At 32.5% G+C, this 19,394-nt stretch overlaps 1 protein-coding gene and 1 non-coding gene across 4 annotated transcripts in view; both read right to left on the reverse strand.

Moving 5' to 3' along the window:
* STXBP5 (syntaxin binding protein 5) overlaps nucleotides 1-19,394 on the reverse strand; it is a 160,739-nt gene that overhangs the window by 30,010 nt on the left and 111,335 nt on the right. The window contains exons 19-21 of one of the 3 annotated variants that reach the window (XM_039230882.1): nucleotides 17,728-17,790; nucleotides 12,901-12,960; nucleotides 12,754-12,801 (exon numbers count right to left, since the gene is read on the reverse strand). In XM_039230882.1, the coding sequence (XP_039086813.1) occupies nucleotides 12,754-12,801; nucleotides 12,901-12,960; nucleotides 17,728-17,790 (171 nt within the window). Of the gene's footprint in view, nucleotides 1-12,753; nucleotides 12,802-12,900; nucleotides 12,961-17,727; nucleotides 17,794-19,394 lie in introns of all 3 variants that reach the window. The other 2 variants (XM_039230881.1, XM_039230883.1) reach the window with 2 other exon arrangements.
* LOC120231046 lies at nucleotides 3,665-3,770 on the reverse strand. The gene has a single exon (XR_005528248.1). It is a non-coding gene; the product is annotated as a U6 spliceosomal RNA (small nuclear RNA).

The following is a 19,394-nucleotide window of genomic DNA, read 5'->3' on the forward strand; positions in this document are numbered from 1 at the left end:
TGAAAAATAAAACACATTTTTAAAGTTCTGAAGAGTATATGATTCATATTTATTAATACCAGCTGCTCTTCCAGATAGTGAATACTTTTATTACTAAATCTAGATGCTAAGATAATTAAAATATGATTAATAATATTATGGGTGGAAAGTAAATCTTATTTTCAATTCTTTAAAAAGTTTGTACTTACTTGTAATATCTTTGTGTGTTTGAAGCTCATACTTCAAGAAAGCTTTTTAAATTCTAACTGTTAATTATTTCTGTGGCTCACAGAAAGGGTTAGGCTTTTCTAAGAGAAGCAAAGTCATTTCTCAGAAGGAAGATGCAGATAAGGACAATAGAGGCAGAAGGCTGAGTATGGGTAGTTGATATAATAAAATCTTTTCAGTTCCTCATCTTCATAGCCACTGAGTTCATTATTTTTTAAGTTAATCTTTAGAATGTAGGACAACCCCTATCTAAGATCAAATATAAGTGTTTGATTATATCATAAAACTTTTTGGCTTCATCTACTCTTGACATACATTAACACCTCTACTTACATCTCCGTGAAAAACAAAAGAAAGTCATGCTCAATCTAAAATTATGGTATTTACAAAAATATAAACTCTTGTGTATGTCAATTTCTAATTTAGTATAAGAATAATAAAAAAGCCTATTATAAACTTACTGGAATTCACTTTCCATCCTCAAGGTCAGTTATTGCCTTAATCTAGGAAGTGATTTAAAGTTAGGAGTTGTTTAACTACATCTATTGTATTAGCAGCACTGCATGCAGAACAGAATAGTGCTTCCTATGTAGAATACTGAAAAAGCACTTGCTTGTTAATACATGAATGCATATATTGGGTTAAATTTTGGGCTGTTAAGAGATATTTAAAGCACAGACCCTGCTAGTCCATAAGGGCGCCATGTAAACAAAGAGAAATCCAGTCATAGTATATAACTTCCACATCTAAAAAAATGACAAATCCAGTATTAGGAGAGAGGCATTAGGCAAACTGGGAAGGGGTGGGGGAAATAAAGTTTTCGTTTCCAAGTTTCATTAATCAGAATCTTTTAAAAAATACAAATGAGTCAAATATACAATCAGTCCTATCCCATTTTCACCCAGATGTAATCAACGTCAGTTAAAAGATAAAATGTACTCCAAAACTAGTCAGTGAAACCTATGGTTAGCTGATTTTATATAAATGGTTTGGATTGTATTTAATACCCAATTCCCTAAAATCAGAAGATATTATACCCCCCAAATAATCTTCTAAAATAGAGTATTAACACCTTCAAAAGACTTCAAAGAGGTTTTCATCAAATATCATAGGTACAATGTACATAGACTGATAAATAACATCTGTATAATGTACGTGTTATCTGAAGTAGAAAAATCAGTCTGATAGAGTATAAAGACATGAATTGGATGGTGCGGATGCCTCTCTAGACTTCACTAATCTACTTTGATCCAGTTATTCTTTCAGACCAGTGCTTATCAAAAACTTGAATGTACACATCAATCACTTGGCAAACTTGTTAAATCAGATTCTGATTCTATATTCTTGGACTAGGGCCTGAGATCTTACACTTCTAACCAGCTCCCAGGAAATGCCAATACTGCTGGTCTATGAACCACACTTTGAGGAGCCAGATCCCTAGACTAAAAGAAACTTCAGGATATGAACCAAAGCTAATTGAGCAAACCCAGTATGCGTATGTACGTTAGTTCACCATAAACATTCTCTGAACAAGGTTCAATACTTAGTTTGTAAAATGAGGAAGTGTAAAATGTAGTGGTTACGACTGGATTTGACATCAGACCAAACCTGAGATGGAATCCACTTCAACCAACTACCAAGTGTATGACCTTAGCCAATTACTTTGCCTCTCTAAACCTGAAATTTCCTCATTTGTTAAATGAGGATAGATAATAATGCCAATTTCACAGCTGTATTATACAGGACGATGTAAGCAAAGCACTGTGCATAATATCTGACACACAATACAGATTTGATAAATTTTAGTTATTAATAATAAACAAATGCAATGGTATCTAAATAAACTGTAAAATGCTGTACCAATGGGCTGTTAATATACTTGTAAACTACCAGCATTCCTTTATTATAATTCTATGATAACATTCCAAGTAACTAAAACAACAAAATTCGGGGAAATAACTTTAGGACATAAGTATGGTACAGTAATGCACCACTTAAGTTCAACCTCTCTTAAGTTTGTTTCAAAAACTAAATTCAATATATACCTAAACATAACAAAGATAAATAACCTGAGTTAATTTACAAGCTATGTCATTTGTCCTCATAGTTAAAATATATTAACTATTTTGTCAATTAGAAATGTATCTGTTGAAGCTTTCACTAAATAACCATACACATATTTCTGCCAAAAAAATTTCATTAGCATGAAACTCCTTTCTGAATTTCTTAAGTGTATGCTTTCAATCTCCCTTAGGATTTTCTACTAGAAATCCTTTTATACAAAATTCTCAAATATTTAAAAAATTTAAGTTAATCTTTCCCATAAAATACAATTATTTTTAGTCTAGCATTACTTAATTTATCATGTTAAAAAAACTCTGAATATAACTAATCAACTTTCAAATAATTCTTCAATTGGTCTAATTTTGACATTTTATCGAGGTTAAACCACACAATAATGACAAGGCAGATTTTTTTACTATAGTAATTTTACTATGAATGTCACAAAATGATTTAATTATAATGTCTAATATTTCCTCCTGAAACACTTTGCAACTGGAGACCCACAACCTGACCACAAACTCAATCATAGTTTTCAAAAGACAGATATTTAAGCCACACTACTGTAATATTTTGATACAATTTTAAGCAATCTCCTTGAGCTTGAAATGACAAATGTTAAAAGATTAACTTTGCTATTTTGTTAATTCCACTTACCAATTAATATTAAAAAAAAAAAGATTCAGAACTAACAATTTTAATGAATAGAGAAACATTTTTGTTACAGGTAAGAGCTGGGAACAAGAGCTCAGGGATACTCACTTATTAACCTATTAAATGTTTATTAGGCACATGCGAGCTTTGTGCCAGAAGGCAGAGATTTCCTGCCCTCTAAGAGTTCACAGTCCATTGGAGGTGTGAAGTAAGTCCACTGCAATGTAGCAAGTACCAACAGAAGCAAGCACAAGGTGCTAACTAGAGTACACTGAATTTATAACTGTCTTATTACTCTGGAATACTTATCTAAGACAATGGGATATGAGGATAAAGGCAGCAAGGAGTAGACTTTGCACATTTTCACAAAACTATTTGTTCTCCACTTTTTTGTTGGCAGTATTTTTCTTTTGATGTAAAATTTACATACAAATAGATCTTAAATATATACTGAGTTTTGACAATGTACACCCTATGTAACTCAAATCCTTAACAGGATATAGAAATTCATCACCATCCAAGAAAGATTATACATATTCTTTCCAATCAATTCCTGTCCTCATCCCTAGAAATAACCACTGCCCTGATGTTTTCCCCTCCGAACCATGGATCAGGTTTTCAGTTTTGCCTATTCTAGAATTTCATATGCATGATATCATGGTATAAACTCTTATCTAAAGCATCTTTCACTTCGGACAATGTTTTTTTTTTTTTAATCTTTTCCCCCAAATATTTTATTTTTTAACACATGGAACACTTCATGAATTTGTGTCATCCCTGTACACGGGCCATGCTAATCTTCTCTGTATTGCTCCAATTTTAGTAATATGTACTACTGAAGTAAGCACCTTCCCAAAATATTGTAAAGGTTACATTGTTTCTTCAATACACAGAATTAGAATTTTTAGGTGAAAAACACAGTCTCAATTAGTAGATTCAGAGGCATTATCAGATTAACCTCTTCTAAGTGTCCCCCCATACACCCACATTTTATCTTTTCTGAATTATGTGTTCTTTACAGAAAAATTGGAAAATATAGAAACAGAAAATAAGGTCATCACGAATGCCCATAATCAAGAGACAAAATTTTTCCATATTTCCTGCCACTTAATATCCATTTTTATTTAGTATACAAATCTGTATTTTGCTTTTTCCCCCCACTATTAAAAAAAAGCATTTCCTTACATCGGTTGTTAGTATATTTTAATGGCTGAATATTTACTTATATGAACACTTACTCAATAAGGTATTTTCTCATACATATGACAGCAAAAATGTACAAAAATATTTGCATATATTTTGATTATTTCCTTCGATGAGAGTTCCATAGAGGACAATAATTTCTAATACAACTTTCCCCAAGCCCTAAGGTCTTCTAAAATATGTCTTTAAGTAGCAGCTATTATTTTTTTAAAGAAAGGCATATAAGCATAATATTTTACAAAGTTCTGTTTAGCTGAAAACAAAGAAAAATATGAATCAGAGAAAAGTCCAACTCACAACTATACCCCCTCAAAACTCAAGTTGCTTCATTTTCTTACAGCATTGGACGTAGCTATGTAGCTAAGAAACCTAAAGCCAGATAATCACCTCCTTTTGAATGTAACTTGTCTTTTTATGGGTACTTATGGGAAGGGGAAGAGCAAGAGGGGAAGAGGATTAAAATCTTCAGCATTATACACTGTGTTAGTTATTTGTTGTCAGGTTCCATAGTCCTTTCTTCTACAGTCTCTATCACTGATACTAAACTCATCCAAGTAATTTTATTGCATCAGATACTGAACTTTTCAGTATGAGACTTCATTTTATTCATTATAAAGTTGTTACTTTCTCTGCTGATATTCTCTATCTGTTCACTCATTATGACCATTTTTTCTTTTCAATATTAAAACATATAATAGCAGCTGCTTTAAAAATCCTTGGCTGCTAATTTCAGCATCTAGTTCATCTTGAAGTCTGTTTCTACAAGTTTCTTTATTCTTCTTTAAAAAAAAGTTTATTTTTTGAGAGAGCGGGGGTTTGGAGGGCAGGGGACAGAGACAGAGAGGGCAAGAGAGAATCCAAAGAAGGCTCCATACTGTCAGAGCATAGGCCCTGCAGGCCTCAAACTCATGCAACATGAGATCATGACCAGAACCGAAATCACGAGTTGGGTGTTCCACCAACAGTCACCCGGATGCCTCAACTTCTTTATTATGGGTCACATTTCCCTACTTTTGATTTTGAATCTTTATTTCACATGCCTAGAAACTTTTGATTGCTTGAATGCTGGACAGTGGATAATATGTTGAAGGGAGTCTGTATAGTATCATTAATCTTAATAGGTTGTGAGCTTTGCTCTACACCTTGCCGTTAAATTACTGGAGAATCATTTGGTTTTATCAGGTTCATTTTATTCTTTGTTAGGGCAGGTCTCTCTCAGTTTGAACTCAGTTCTAGGATATGGCTTTTATGCTAAAAAGTGAACCTTACTCTTAAGGAGGGCCTTTCTGGGGTATCAAGAGAATGACCAAGGCACTCTGCAGGGTCTAATGTCAACAACTCCCGGAAATGGGTGACTGCTGGTATCCCTGTCAGCTCTCAGCCTTAGAGATGGTAGCTATCCAGCTCAGGTACATTGTCAACCTGGAGCTGAACTGGAGGTGAACCTGCATACAGACTTCTACGAACTCCCTCTGTGCAGTTCCTTCCTCTCTAGCACACTATCTCCCACATTGCAGGCACGTTAGCAGTCCAGAACTCTAATCTCTATCTCCTTAGCCTGAAGGACTGCAGCTCCTCCTGGGTTCTACCCACCCTGTACTGCAACAGGAAAGTGTTCCATGGCAGAAACCTGCAGAGGCCGTGCGGCTCACTTCATGTTTCTCCTTTCTCTCAAGGATGGCAGCCCTACACTGCCTGTTACTCAATGGCTAGAAAGAAGAGCCCATATAGTTTGACTAGTGTTATAGTTGTGGAAGGCTAAGTCTCAAACCTAATGTCTGATGTTGAAATTTAGGTCAAATATTTTTATCTTTGAATTTTTGTGACTTCTGGGGAATATACTTGTTTCCAGGTCTGTTCATTAACCTCCCTGATGGCAGGTTCACAAGCAGCAGATCCAATCCTGAGAACCTCTAGTCAGGCCTCCTGGCTGACATGCTGTACCCTGGCAGAATTCTGTGGATGAAGCAGTCATAGACTTTATCCAGCAATTTTTTGATGATCATATATTTACTTCTCAGGAGTCTCAGAAGCACTTGCCAACCCAGTTACCTTGTCAGCTGATTTCATGGCATGTATATAGAAACTTCTGAACATGCTTTGAAGTTACTCAACTTCCATTGAGGCTTTCAAACTGAAGACATATGATTTGGAAGACAAGTGGTCTGTTTCTTTCATGTTCAACTGTGTATTCTTCAACTCTTGCTCTTTATACTCAGTATCTTCCTTGCTTTGAAATCTTTTGCCACTGGAGAGTATAAACTAGATCTCTTTTTCTATGCCTCTGTCCACAGAAGAAATGATAGGAATGACAATGAAGTTTCTTCAATTTGAAGAAAACTGGTATCAGATGTGTCTTGGCAGGCAATAAACCTGAGTCTCTGCTCTCTTCTTATAAAGTGCAGTGAAAATATTAAGCTGACTGGCTAGGTAAACAGTAAAGAGTTGCATTTGCTTGGTAGGAGCAATGAAGTTAGGCATGATCACAACAATCATGTCTGCAACAGTAGTTACAACTCTAAGGAGAGAAGCAAATCTCAAGAGGTCTGCCCGGACCACTGTACCACAGGTGACAGTTTTGTCATGGTTGTTACTTGTTAGTTTTTGCAACTGTACAAATCTTTGTAAAGATTTGTTGTAAATTATGGAGATTCCTATTGCTTCTCTTCAACAGATGTTCTGTAATTTTCCTTTAGTTCTTCTATCCATTGTGTTCCACATCTTATTTTTCTAAGGAAGGTTTCTTAAATGAAAGGAAAACAGAAGTATAACTTCTGCTTTTTGGAATGTGACTTTATAGTAAACAGTATACCAACAATAAAAGATAAAAAGATTTATTATTATGGTGGTATGAAGATGCCAAAAAAGCAAATTTTTGTTTATACCGAGAGGTTTAATAATTAAAATAAGGTGACAATATCACTTTTCTCACCACCTGCAAAGATCCAAAACCACTCTTTTCAAGCAAAGTGTTGAAATGTATGCATATTAAATAAAAATAAATCATAACAGTAAAGAGACTAAAACTCAACTTACAGGATTACGGCATAGAAGCCAAGGGAAAAGTGGGACCAAGAAGCAGAAATTCTAACGACTTATCACACATTATTTTAATAGCCAATAGAACTAATAATATCAATGTCTATTTCCCATGTTAGAATATAAATTCCATGAGTTTGGAAATAAAGCTTATCTTGCAAAATACTGCATCTGTGTACGTGTATAGCACTTAATGTGTGGTCAACGAGCATGGTGATGAATGAATAAATAAATGAATAACACAAGCTGTCACTGGAATTTTACTTCTATAGAAAGAGGAATAATTTTCTCACAAATAGAGAAAAAGTGGGCAAATTAAATACAGGCCTATTCATCAAAAATATGACTTTTGAAATTATCTCACTAATTTAACTTTAGTTTGGACTGATTTTATGTTATGAATCAAACAGGAAGTTATTTCTAGAGAGATCTTTTTATATTCTTCCAATATAAGGAAAAGACAGTTCTATGGAGAAAGAAATGCATACAAAGGAAATACGAAGATATAAGAGACAAACAGACTTTGCTGAGATTTATTATGAAATTTGACAGAAAATACATTCTGAAATACAATTAAAATCCAATATACATTATGCCATACTCTTCAGATTTTAGTCATCCTGAAAAAAAAAAAATCCATTAGAAAAACTCAGACTTGTATAATAGTTTTAATTTAATTTCATAGGACTGTGAAATTTAGTTCTTCACAAATTAAGAGTAAGAATAATCTTACCTGTAAAAATAGTATTACTGCACACTTGACCCATCTTCTCTTTCAAGATGAGCTTCTATTCTTCTAACAGCCACATTAGGGATTAAATATAAAGATGAACTTCTACAGATATAACAGCCACACATTTGGAATTGAGTATTGGGGAATGTAATGTAGAATTATCAGTACTAATTTGAGTTTTATAATGAATTAGAATAATTTTATAACTTAAAATTCTACTTAATTTGGTACATACCTTTTTATTCACATGGCAAACTCCAAATGGACCTCTGAGAATTTATTTTTCAATGTGTAAATATAGAACAATTGGGAAAATAGCACAAGAAAAAGAGGTCATAGAGCACAAGAGGGAAGACATACTATAGTAAAACAAGAGTTCAAGAGACCTGGATTCTGGTCCTGACTAGGTCATTACTATGGAACATTCCTTTGGATATACAACTCAACTTCTCTGAGATTCAATCTCTCTTCTTAAAAAATAAGGGAGCTTGAGCAGATTTAAATTTATAGGATTTAATGAGTTAGTGATTTAGAATATAATGACTATGACTCTAAGTTGTGTTAGAACATTTTAATTTAAAAAAGGAATGACTGGGACTCATGTAAAAGAGAACTAATGAAAATGATATTTGGACTAAAGATCATTATCTTCATTGGTCAAAAATTAGTTTTTGCTAAAAAAGAAAATTAGTCATTACTGAAATAACTAGAATCTGATAGTTTCTAGTTATAACTGATAACCTAGAATCTGAGAGATTAAAAGGAGGTACAATCCTACCTAGGCTAACAAGTACAACCTGAAAAATATCTATAGTGTCTGGAAATTGGGAGGTGCTCATTAAATGGAGCTTTGATTCCTATTTGTTTTGGCACAGCACTCATTAAGCCACTATACTTTTGAATCTTTATACTTTAATCTCTGGTTATTATTCCCCCTTCACGGCTTCATGTAATCATTCCTTTTATATGAAAATTAGTAAAAATATGGGACATAGGCAGGGTTGCATGCAGACTACACAATCCATCTAGAAATCTATTTGCATAATGAAAGAGAATCATAATGATATAGAACTAATAATCTTTAAATTTTTTTCAATGTATATTTTTCAGAGACAGAGATAGATAAAGTGCAAGTGGGAAAGGGACAGAGAAAGAGGGAGACACAGAATCTGAAGCAGGCTCCAGGTTCTGAGTCATCAGCATAGAGCCTGATGTGGGGCTTGAACCCACAAACCCTGAGATCATGACCTGATCCGAAGTCGATGCTTGACTGACTGAGCCCCCCAGGCACCCCGAACTAATAGTCTTTAGAAAAGGTTGATCATGTAGTTTCAAAATCTACCAAGCAATGCTAACATCTGGACCATATTTTATTCATAAGGTATCATGAAAAATTTGATTAACACTTTAACAAAGGCATACAATTTAGGACTATTTTTATACAAACTTAAAATAGCAAAAAGTTTTACAGAATTTTATATTTCCAAAGTTTTATAAAATATAAATAGTAAGCAAATAATAAATTGATCACCACTCTTATTTTCTGAATGATTTATAGAAATGGTTAACACTGCACGAAAGACTGATTTTGGAAATGTTGGTCATCAAGATTTTACTAACAAAAATTAATCATCATGTATGAACAGCCAAAAGAAATCACTCTATGTGTGTTACCTACATGTACCTTTCTTTAGGGATGCAATTTCATTATATTCTGCTGTATTGTGGCTGTTGAACTCATAAGGCTAAAGTTATGCCTTTTAGGCTGCTGTTCTTATGCATGAACATGGAAGTCACTGTCAGTCATTTACCTAACTTAGCTGTCAGCTAAGAGACAAAGAAGCTGGGATTTGGGTAGATGGGTTAGGGGACTCTACTGTTTGCTGTAGTTCCTTTCCTTGAGTCTGGGCTTTGAGAAAGGTAGACTTCCAGACACAGTGTATTACATTTGGGCGAGAGGCACCAAGATGACAACCATGATCTGGTGCTAAGGCAGAAGGTAACATGAGCCACCTTTTTTCTAGGTTACTATATAGATAAAACAGGGCTAGAACTAGAATATCTTGTTGCAAATCACATAGCAGATCTGTTTTTGAAACCTTAACAGACTTCAGTAAATTATCTTAAGAGGTAATATAACACAGTATTGAAAGGACAGTGAAGTCAGACTAACTGGGTGTAAATCCTGGCCCCATCATTCGCTAGATACATAACCAAAAGATCTATTACTTACACTCTACCTCTCAGTTTCCCCTTCTGTGAAAGAGAGAAATAGTAAGTAGCTCAATGTAGTTACACTGAATGGATTAAATAAGAAATATTATTTATAAAGGACACAGTGTCAGAAAAATTGTAATTGTTAAGTATACACATATACTTAATATATATATTTAAAATAAAATATTATATATATAAATATATAAATTAAATATATATATATATATATATATTTAAAATACTGTTATCATTTCAGCTAACTCAGCTGTAAGGAGTTGATTTTCCAAGCCTGGGTTAGATTGTTAAAGTAAGAATGACATTTTGCACCCTACTCCTCCAATATCTGCAACAATTACTTTCAAAGAAAAGATGAAACTTCAGAAACAAAGTTTCAGAACCAAGACATTCAGCCAGTCTTCCACACGAGGTGGCTTTTTTTTTACCATTGTCGATCTTGGGGGGGTGGGGGGAGGCTAGCCTTAATTCTTAACACCTTCCCTTATGAGGCCACTGAATAACTTCAAGTTGAAGCTATAAATGTTTGTAGGCTGAGGAAGAGAAGTGGTAATGTGATGAGGCTCAGGGAACTTCAGAGCCAGTAGAGGACTGCACGAGAGGGAACACTGTGCTCAGAATGCTCAAGGAATCCTAGCACTTTTGACACCATAAACTTTACACAGAAAACACATCTGGACAGAGAGGTCTTCAGGAAATTCTAGGAGGTTTTTTTTTTACCCCAATGTTTCACTGACATTTTATTGTGTTTTCAATAGCATATTTTATGTAAACTCTTATTACAAAACTAGACTAATGTAGGAAGATAAACTTTTTTTTTAATTGTAAAAACTTTACAGTCTAAAATGGAGCAGCCTCCATTCAAATGAAAGAAAAATTGAGAGCTTTTCTTGTAAATATGTTGGGATTAAAAACTCTACTGGAAGATTACCACCAAACAAAATTATATAGAACACAGGAGACAGAGCAGTAGTTTCTGAAAACGTAAAATAATTACGTATCATTGTGTAACTAACCTAAGTCTGAAAAGGTGAATAAAGTTAATATGTTTCCTAAAAAATATAAATATAAAAACAGTCATGACAAAAAGAAAAACTTGCCAATAACATAAAAAGCAAGAACATTACCAAAGAACTATCCTTCCAGTAATGTTCTTAGTCGTAAGAAATGTGTTAATTGAAAACTCTCAAATATTCAAGCTTAGATATTCCATGTTACATGTTCTATTCAAAACAGAAAAAACAGAAGAGCCAGTCAACACATAGTTAAAAGCAAATATAGGATCAAAACTCAGACAGAGAAATTATTCAAAAAAAACGTAATTATATAGAAAGTTCCTTTCATGTAAGGTAAAATTAATAAGTAATTAAATTCTAAAAGTTCTTTGAAAAAGTGTGTATAAGAAAGTCTCTTATGACTTTTTACATTTTATGACAGTAAGTTCTATTAAGACAAATATACTATAAAAAACTTGGTTGAAAAAGTATTATTTGATAGTGCTAGTACATGATTAAAGTGATTTAACTATTACCGACCAATTTACTATACAACCACAAAGAGATAATCAATTCCCCATATATGAAGAGCCCTTTGCCCAAGAGTAAACCATCTTATTTAAAAAATGACCAGAGGTGCTAACAGTCAGCCCATGTTAATTTGACTAAACAGGGTTCAATTTACAACATGCAGACAATATAGACGCTACTTCTGAGAACTTTTGAAATTCAATTTTACTATATATTAAACTTTATCAGTTGAGAAAAGGTAAATCTATTTCAGCTGCCCAGAAATGCACCTCATTTAATATAACTGAAGGAACATGTGATAGGCATTTCGGAAAAAATAAATAACAAAAAAACAGTATAATAAAAATTGTGGGTTTAAATCAAAGATTAAATTTACTCTTTTGTAAAACAGTACTTCTCAAGCATTTAAAAATCTTCAGAGAATATTCAAATTTTTATGGCCAACTAAAAATCATTTGGGGACTTTGATTATATCCCCAAAGTTTGATTATATATTTTGTCTTCCAATTTTAAACTTTGAAAATCTTAGACTGGGTAATTCATTTCAAAGTATATTGATAAAAACAGTCAAAGAGATTAATATAAAATACTCCCCATCACTCATTTTTACTTGTGAGGGTTAGGGGAAGAACTTTTAGAAAATTCCCATTTATCTCAGGGTGGCGCGGATTACAGAATAAGAGAGTCAATATTTTAGAGAACCATTTCCTTGATGTTGGGGATTATAAAAATTCGAGAAGGATGGAAAAATGGTAGAAGAAAATACAAACAAAAACTGTAAAGGAAAAAGATCTCAAAATTTGGTATAAAACTGTACTATTTATGGCATAAATTGAACCCTGCTTTATTTTAAATAAAGCAAAAATAAAAACAGAATTATTCACATCATAAGTCAGGAAAAACTGCAACCCCAATTTAACTGATTTTTAATAATTATTGCCCCAATGAGTTTAGAAGAAACAGCCCAAGAGATTATGGTTTAGCATAGAAATAACAAATTAATATATACAAAATGCAATGCAAAAGATCATTTTCTGGTGTTGAGTAACATTGCATATAGCAAGGATTAGAAACAAAAGAGAAATTTCTATTTCCTACCTATATCACTGGCTACCATCTTGGAAAACTTTCTGCTTTTGGTCTTCACTGAAAATAATATTTTGATATAAAATGTCAAAATCTATTCAAAGTAAACTAAAATTAAACATAATTAAAAGAAAATACTTTAAAATAAAGATACTATACCCTTTTCTATAAAATTATTCATTTTTTGTTCATCATCTGAATTGTGTGGTGATGAAGAACCTACACAAATGAAGACAATGGAAGGAACAGGCACAGAGTCAGTCACAAACACTGAGTTGTCACAGAGAAAAGTACAAACAAAATAATCTGGTAACCTCTAAAATAAGCTTTCATACTATTGGCCACAAGGAAATGTCATGCATACAATCAATAACAATTCTTGTAATATTAAAGTCAGAATAGCAATCAGTAGTGCATTATCTTTCATGGGAGAGAATTCCTTAATATATAAATATTAATTCTAATCTATAGTAATCTCTCCATAAATTACAAACATTTGGAAAAATCTTGGTATATATTATATATTAGAGAACAGATAAAGAACAATATAAGCAGCAATGAACGGTTTCTGAAAGAAAATGCAAAAATTCTTCAATATTACTTAACTGAATAAGGTTCATCTAGAACTAAGAATCTTGTGCAGGAAGTATACGGACAAAATTTACTTCAGAGTTAGCTTTCTAGATACACATGTTAAAATCACATATAAATTCTACTATTACGATAGAGATCTTTAAAATGCTGAGGACAATACTTATAATTTTAGGTGTGTTCAAATATTTACTTACGTTTAATGAGGTAAGAAATAGTTAATTTTATTCCAGCTGCAACTTCCAATAAGTTTATCTAATATTTTTACAGTTAAAATTTTGACTTTTCCTTAAAGTGTTTGTAATTTTTTATATTCTTGAATTTCTAACATAAATGTTTTATTTATAAATGTAATCCTAAGTAGTACTCTGACAACTTTTATTATTAAATGATCTATTCTTTATAGGAGCACATTTCAAATGATCTCATCCATAAATTTTCACAATAGCCTCACTATAAATCACTTCCCTCTTTCTGAATTCTAATAACTCTTTGTCTGTGTACTTCACTTATGATGTTCATCACATAATACCTCATATTTTAAGTTTACAGACGTGTCCTTTCTCCACTGCACTGCACTTCTAAAACACCAGGCCCTCATCTGATTCATCTCTGCACCCCCTGCACATTCAGTGGAGTAATTTGTATGCAGCAATCTCTAAGTAAACATTTGTGCAATGAATAAAGCTTTTCTAATAGAAGCCAATGCCTAGAACGTAACTGGAAGTAAACGAAAAAGTTTTTCTGCACTGATTTTTCTTCTTCATCCCACTGAAAGTACTAAACCTTAAAATAAGATCAAAGTTTGACTTCCCGTTCCCTGACAAAATCATACTTCAGCTAAGTGGAAAATATCCTGGAAGTCTCTGCAAGGACCAAGTAAAACTTGTCAACATGGCAGTATCCAATTACTTCTATAATAGCCTTAAAAGATTACTCTTCAAAAACCAGGTTATTTTTGCTAAATAGCATTTATGCATCCTCATAAAGCCTGTATCAAAAAATATCACATAAGTAACACTGAACTCAGTGTAACATTTTCAGGAGTAGAGATGGATATATTTGGTTTTCAAAGAAGACAATGGTCATAAGAGGTTAGCCGCAGGAATGTAAAAAAAATTATTAATACTTATTTTATGTGATATATTTCATCTTAGAGCAATAGTTAGATAACACATCAAAATATGAGTATCAAATTATAAAAATGTTTTTTACTTATTTCCAACACAAAAATGGGCAACCAGAAGCCATAAATGTAAAATTAGCAAGTGGACTTAATTTTCCCCTAACTGAAAATGCCTATCATTGGTTGCCAGAATTTTGGTCAAAATTCTAAAAATGGTTTCAGCATATTTCACTTGAATATATTTACCAAATAACTATGATAAAATAAACATAGGACTTATCTACAGCTTCTTCTTTTTTTTGGTTTAAGGGTACATGGCAACCCCTGAAGGCAGTGTTTACATCATGGTCGATGTGGCCCTGTGCTTTCTACAAACTGAAATAACTTAACAGATGTTTTGATCATTTTCACATATGTGTAGACACACACACACTTTTGATGCAGTACTAAAAACAAAATTCCAATATTATTAAAGTGCTCAGTGAAGAAATCTGAGTTCTTTGAAACAGAGATCAAATGCAAATGGAAGACGTTATTTCTTATGTTAATTCAGGATGACAGAATTAATATTCTACTTCAGAGAGACTGCTGGTTTATTTAAAAACAAATGGAAAAGGAAAACTATAATCACAGCTTAGATCTTCTCAGGATACTTTTTAAATAGAGCTTTGATGCTGAATAGCTAAATTGTTGAGATCACCAATTTTGATTATGGGATTTAAATGCTTTTCAAAAAAGTTTCTCTTCATTATATTATTATTTTGAATAAACACATTGATTTTGATAAAAAACGTATAGCTACTTTTCTTTCTATAATAGGGGACCTCTTAGTATTTATAAGAGACTCCCTGAACTTCCCACTTCTATACATCTCTTTTACTTATAGATACATTGTTTTCTATTAACCATATTGGTTGTAATAGTCTATATTGTATAAATAGATATCCTACCACAATGAAGAAAGTATTTGAGGCTAGTAATTTAATGAGTACTTTCCATGGTTTTAATAACATGATTGCCTTGTGGTTCCTTGATTCACCTCAAACTTCCCTCCTCCGTTTTCCTTTTCTGACCATTCTAAACTAGTAGAATTTGCATGTATTGATGAGAGGAAGGATACTAAATTATCCCTTTATTCCCTTATTGGAATACTAACAGCAATGAAGGCAAAAAAGTTACAAATGTGCAAAGAGTAAGACAACTGGCCCAAGATGGGTAGCAAAAATTACTATTAACTATTTAAAATGGACAAGTAGTGAAAGACACAGTTCTAAGAATACAACGTCAAAGGGTTATTTTTCCAGAACTTTATTCTAGTTTCTATTGTATGTTTTGGTATGTATGCATGAAGGTCATCTATCTCCTGCTCTATGAAACACGTTTCAGGCACAACTACTATCTACTAGAATTTGATATGTTTTATGTAAAAGCAGTCTTTCCTGATATGCAGGAATGGATATAATTCTTCAGAAATTCTTATATCTTTCAGAACATAATCAAAGACTATAAACTGAATAAAGTTTTATATCTAAGATAAGAATTTGTGTTTTATCAATGATTTTTGCAGTCTCAATTTTTACTTTGCAGTTCAAACTCACTCGAAACAATACCCAGTACCATATCATCTGTATGCTAAAACTATATTGTCCTTTCACATGGACCAAAAAGCATAAAATATTTGAAAATGTTCAACAATGTTTGAATTCCTCAGGTACAAAGAGAGAGATCTGGAGGGTTTTTACTTTCACATACTTTTTATATTTATATATTTAGATTTTAATATATTTAAATACTTACTGATAAATACCTCTTTTTGGTTATTCCAAACTGATGGATGTATATACCTGTTGAAAGTTTGGCTTAGGATAATGAGGAATATAAATTTATTTGGGCTGAATCTTGTTAAAACTGTTTTGATGGTCATTTAATATAATAAGAATTAATATATTTACATGTCCAAATTATTCCATTTGGCTTATAGCCTTAACATATTGACAATGATGTTCACATGGCCTTTAGAGAGGTGAGAAGATCAGAAGAGTATTGTAGTAGATGGACAAAGAACAGCAACAATGGAAAGATATTATAATTCTTAATTCCAAATTCAGAAATAACTCTAGTTCTGTGAGATCAGAAGTATAATTACTTGTTCCATATCACTCAGACTTGACTGTACCAATGTTCAGACTAACAGCTGGTGCTAATTATATAATTCTGATGGCTCCATGTTTCAGTAATGAGTAAATTTAAACATGAAATTTAAAGATTAAGAAAACCAGAAGGTGGATATAACTTAAGAAAGTATATAACTTGTGGAATATTAGGAAAACACAATTTCAAAAAGAAAATTACCACAAAACTTTTACAGTTCTAGGTCTAATAAAATGCTAAACTGAAATACGAGGGAGTAAAGTAAAATGCACTTCTTAATACTTTCCCATGCTTAAGATTATTTCTGATGTAGCAGAACCAGCAATGGAAGGATCCAAATCTATCTAAGAACTGTGTTGCTGTATGCTAAGAACAATCTTTTCAGTAGAAAGCTGATAAGTATTCCCAGTTGTAATGATTTAATATGGTAGTTAAAATTGGGAAGTGGATCTTAGTAAAGACTGGCAAAGTTTCTATCCACTGAAAATAATAATAATCAATTCAGGGTCCTCTTAATCTTAAGGAGACTGAAAAAGTACTAAAAATTATGTTCTACTGAAATATTAATATATACATAGACCACATAAAGACCTATATAATATGGACAAAAAAAGCTATAATATAGCTATAAAATTATATCAAATATCACTTTGACCAAAAAACCCACATAGTTTATAATTATTCTGTCTACAGTCACCACTAGATTATAAATGTTAAAAATCTTTGATAATATTTAAGTGGACATTTTTCAAGAATTAGAGCACTATTCTATCAGATGATACCAGGCATGCTCAGAGCAAAGACAAGATTGTAGATTCACTAACCCATCTGATTCAACGATGAGGAGTAAAATATATTTCCCCTAAAAAAGTGTAAATGTTAGAAAGCCAGTGAAAAGTTATATGACTCTTAACCAGGTAAGAAGTGTGGATTTTTGTCCAGTGCATTTCTTTTCACTTAATGAGAATGCAAAGAAAAGTTATGATTTTTAGAATAAATATGTGATGCTGAAGTTTCTTGTAGGTGTTATTTTAAGTACTTATGTATAAAAAGGAATTTTGATACACTATAATGGTTTCTGCAGATTATAATTATTAATGAAATAAAAAACAAATTACCAGAAGTTGGAGATTTGCAGCGATCCTCCGGGACTACAGTCCCTTCACTAATATCACACAGACCTGCTAAAAACAAAATCAAAACTGAAATCACAACACAAATTTATGAAAGTGCAATTTCATCTTCTATCTACAGTACACATTTAACGACTGCCCATTTTTAAAAACCAGTATGTGACTAGACGGTACTGGCACTGATACCAGGCCCTCTAATCTTCAGATAGGAAATAGGAGCATTTGATATTAAAACACCTCAAAATAATATAGTAGTCATCACTTAAGCAAAAATAAAACTCCCAAGAGATGATTTGCTATTCTTCAAGGACATTAGACATAAAATAGGACTTTGTTTAAAAATAGTAATTTGAGAGTATATGATAGACTTGCTATTGGATTCCTCTTGAGAGAAAATAAGTACTTGGTAATAAATTTGGTAATTTTTTCATCATAGGAACTCTCAACTCAAACCTCAAAGTGGTTTACACTCAGTATGTCTCAAATATATGCCTTGAATATTTTTGAATTAAAAAAATATTTTGTATCTCCACATTCATAATATTTAATACATTGTACATTATTAATCTTGCAGGACTATTCCTTTTAAGATACATTTTTAAAAGAGCTCTAAAGAAATATTTTCTCCTCTCTCTGCCCTTCCCATGCTCATGCTCCGTCTCTCTGTTTCTCAATAATAAATAAATGTTAAAATAAAATTTAAAACATTTTTTAATGTTTATTTATTTTTGAGAGAGGGAGACACAGAATCTGAAGCAGGCTCCAGGCGCTGAGCTGTCAGCACAGAGACTGATGTGGGGTTCGAAGTCACAAACTACAAGATTATGACCTGAGCCGAAGCCAGATGCTTAACTGATTGAGCCCCCCAGTCCACCCCTTTTCAAAGTTTGTTTAGCGTCTGTTTATTTTTGAGAGAGAGAGAGAGAGAGAGAGAGAGAGAGGCAGAAAGGGAAAGAGACACAGAATCTGAAGCGGGCCCCACGTTCTGAGCTGTGAGCACAGAGCCCAAATGAACTTTTTGATAAATGCTAAAACAGGTCTTTAAGCATTAGTGATATACAGAAACAATCTAAGGGTCCATCTATGGATGCATGTATAAAGAAAATATAGGGTATATAAAAATGTGGGGGATACATTCACTCACACTATGGAATATATTCAGTCATAAAAGAACAAAATTTTGCCATGTGTGACAACATGGATGGATCCCAAGGATATTATGTTAAATAAAATACATCAGACAAAAAAACCACAATTACTGTATGATCTCACTTGTATGATATAGTGGAATCTATCTGAATGCTGAATGAATGTATCTGAATGCTGCTAAGAGTAAATCTTAAAAAGTCCCTGTTACAAGGGAAAAAATATTTTGTAACTATATAAGGTGATGAGTGTTAACTAGATTTACTGTGATCATTTTGCAATGCATACAAATATCAAATTGGTACACTGCATGCCTGAAACTAAAATTGCATTCCTGAAACTAAAATAATGTTATGTGTCAATTTTACCTCAATAATAAATAGTGATAATATAGTCTAATATACTCTAGCACTACAGTGAGCTTAATACTGAATAAAAATAATCAATTTTGAAATTTTAGGCCTTTCATTCCATCTGGCTTAGGGTAAAAGTCAAAGTCCAACCCT

The sequence above is a fragment of the Hyaena hyaena genome, unplaced genomic scaffold, assembly GCF_003009895.1.
Source record: "Hyaena hyaena isolate Hyena2069 unplaced genomic scaffold, ASM300989v1 scaffold_52, whole genome shotgun sequence".
NCBI lineage: Eukaryota > Metazoa > Chordata > Mammalia > Carnivora > Hyaenidae > Hyaena > Hyaena hyaena.